Genomic DNA, 3,211 nt, shown 5'->3' on the forward strand with positions numbered 1-3,211 from the left:
CTTGTGTGGTTTGTCTACATTGCTTTTTAAAATCTTATTTCTTCATTTGTTTTCAATAACCTCTGTTAGAATCAAATACAAAATGAAAAAGGCTGCATTTTTGAGAGATTTGCTGATGTCCACTGGATGTGTAAAAAAGCAGCTAAACGTGAGTGGGCAGGCATGTGAGTGGGTAGGTTTTTAAAGACCTTTTGATGCATATGCCCATTTTTGTGTTTTCAAGTTGTTCTGCTCATTGATGGATGGCAGAGCAATGCTAAAAGTGTTTCTCTGCTAACAGGACAGATGGTATTTGTTTTGGCAGCTGGTGGCCATAGTGTGCTGCTAAAAGGCCACTGATTACAGGGAATCAGACAAAATGGCTCTCTCTCACCACTCTATTCCCTGTGTTTGCTTTAAACCAGTCATTTCACACCATTCAGGAATATGAACTGTCTCCTGTTCATTCACCAGTCTCACAATCATGTGAGGTTTAGGCACATTCAAAGTACTAGAAGAGAATATAAACACATGGCATTGAATGTGCTGTGAATATGGACATGGAAAAGTAGCTTTTAAATGAAATAATATATAAAAACAGATACTCAATCTTTGGGATTGTAATAAACCGAAACAAGAAATCCTTGTAGTATGTGTTTTATGGTATATTACTTTTTTCATTACAATATACAACACAATTATTATTGACTTTGGTATAAAACATTCCACAGGAATTGTCATTCAACTATTCTTTGTTCAGGTGGACAATTTTAGAGATCATTGGAACATTTTCCTTGTTCTAACAGAAGCAGAAGAAAAGGAACCTGATCTGAAGACAATGCATACCGTTTTCAAGTGCATCTGTACCAATAAGACACTTAACACTGCTTGTCTTGTATTTCAGTACTACTGAAAACGTTCCTGATGCAATGATTCACATGGTGTGTCAACAAAGGCATCATGTCACAGGATGCATATACAGCCAGATAAGCCTCATGGGCTGAGAATGAATACTAGACTATAAAATACTGTTCATAATACTGATTATAATGCACCACATTAACTTTTTTGTTTTTACAATAGAAACATCATGCCATAGTGTCACCAGAGTACTTTTCCATGCAGAAAACAGGAATATGAGATTAACGTTTTAAGGCCCAGCATCCGCATACAAATTGAATTATAAAAAGAAAAATATGTATGGCATAATATTGATACTAAAGAAGGCCTCTCTCAGCACTAATTATTGCTCAGACAGCACAGTTACTCAGTATAGTGGTTATGGCTTTCTTTCAAAAAAAAGGGGGGGGGGGTAGGGAAATAAGGCACATGGCCAAAGTACTGATTACAAGTGTCTAAGTGTTACCTATTTTCAGTGCCATCTGTACACAAATACAACTTAGTCAACTGAAAGTATTAAGACCAAACGTCTCCTCACTTTGCTACAAGTACAGTACATTTAACTTTCTTTGCACAGGTCTCACTTTTCTTTCTCCAACTCTAACAGCACGATTCAATGTTTAGCAATTACATAAACACTAAGCAACATTTTTAAATAGATTCATGTGTACCACAAGAAAACTCTGTACCAAATAAGACAGCATAATGCACAGTGTACCAGCTCTACAACAGTTTTTAAAGTGTGTATACTCAATCAGATTAATTCATCGTGGACATTTTCTTCATCTGCATCATCTTTGACTATTCCTTCATCGATGCTCTCCATCCTAAGTCTCTGTCCATCTAGATACCGTGGTCCCCTCTGTGTGTTGCGTACTGTGAATAAGCTGCTAGGAATTGGCGAGCTCTCCCCAAACAGCTGCAGCTTGGCATCATTCGCTATGGCCTTTGCCAGACAGGATGCGAAGCTGTCGAGGGACGTATGGACATCAGCAGTAACTTGGACTGTTGGGAAGTCACCTGGGTTAAGATGTAATTACGGGTTAGACATGGCTTGCAACAAATACACATGGTAACTCGATGTAAATTCATACATAATACATTCACATATTTAAATGCTATTATTAAAGAATTTATATGAGACGATTGCAAAAGCAAAAAAGGTTCAAATACTTTTACGGGGTTGTTCCACTTGATCCTCAAATGTGACGGAGCTTCTTCTTTTAAAAACATTGTAGTGTGTGAAATGGGAGGTATCAGATGAGTAGCTATCCAGCAGCATGATGTCTGTAGCTGAAAGAAAGAAAAAAATAAGGATCACTCAAAAGATCGTCTACAACATTTATAGTTAAAAGCGAAAAACACAAAGCGCCAGTAATCATAGTCTTTCTGAATTTTACAAAATGTTTGGTCATGCTCTGGAGAAAGATGTCTGACTATAATCAGTGTGGAAATTACATGCATGTGCAGTCCCTTCATGTTGCACATACATACCGGAGTCTTGAGTATAACTGAACCCAGTATCACCAGTGCTACTGCCAGGTCCTAAGAGCTGCCCTCCTCCAACTAGCATGGCTGTCAGGTGCGGGGACATCCCCAAGTCTGAAGAAGACATTTAATTGAGTAGTTTTAAGCTTTCTGTACTTCTGAGCATTTATATATCACAGCACTGAGAAAAATGCACATGCACAATCTCTATTCATCTCTGGGGACTGACCAGTGATCCGGTTTGAGATGCTGAAAAGTCTTGATGTCCTGTGACGTGTGACAAATGACTCTCTGTAGTAACGGTCCCCAAAGCACATGCCCAACAGCTCCTTACGCACTGTTTTGTTCCATAGTCCATAGATTAATGGATGGCATGCTGCACTGGTGAAAGACAACCAGGATGCTAGAGTCTCCAGCTGTGGAGAAACACTACCTTTTCCCCACAATGCCTCAGTACCAATCACCACCACATAGGGCCCCCAGGTGGCCAGGAATGTCCCCATAACCACCAGGATGGTGATAAAAGCTTTGCACTGGTTGCCTGAGTAAATGAGGCTCTTGCGACTGCTGCTAGAAGAGGTGGAGGTGTTGGAGTTCTTGCGACCATTCTTCTGCGTGCCAGACTCCTCCTGAGCAACCACCACAGTCCCACAATACACTTTGCGTGCTTTTATACGAGCTACACGGAAAATAACACTGTAGCACACTAGCATAGCTGCCAAGGGAATCAAGCAGCACCAAGTAACCCAGAAAGATGTATAGCCAACTTCCTTGTGCCAGGCTGCTGTGCAGGTCCACTTGAAGTTATCAAACTCAAATGCTGACCAACCAAAGAGTGGTGGCA

At 40.2% G+C, this 3,211-nt stretch overlaps 1 protein-coding gene across 1 annotated transcript in view; it reads right to left on the reverse strand.

Moving 5' to 3' along the window:
* Positions 1-620: 620 nt before the first annotated feature.
* Positions 621-3,211, reverse strand: part of gpr161a (G protein-coupled receptor 161a) — a 5,727-nt gene continuing 3,136 nt past the window's right edge. The window contains exons 3-6 of the mRNA XM_027164180.2: positions 2,597-3,211; positions 2,374-2,481; positions 2,053-2,172; positions 621-1,899 (exon numbers count right to left, since the gene is read on the reverse strand). The exon at positions 2,597-3,211 is cut by the window's right edge and continues 104 nt beyond it. Coding sequence (XP_027019981.1) covers positions 1,634-1,899; positions 2,053-2,172; positions 2,374-2,481; positions 2,597-3,211 — 1,109 coding nt within the window. The 3' untranslated portion in view covers positions 621-1,633. The remainder of the gene's footprint in view (positions 1,900-2,052; positions 2,173-2,373; positions 2,482-2,596) is intronic.

This window comes from Tachysurus fulvidraco, chromosome 6 (assembly GCF_022655615.1).
Source record: "Tachysurus fulvidraco isolate hzauxx_2018 chromosome 6, HZAU_PFXX_2.0, whole genome shotgun sequence".
NCBI classification, from domain to species: domain Eukaryota; kingdom Metazoa; phylum Chordata; class Actinopteri; order Siluriformes; family Bagridae; genus Tachysurus; species Tachysurus fulvidraco.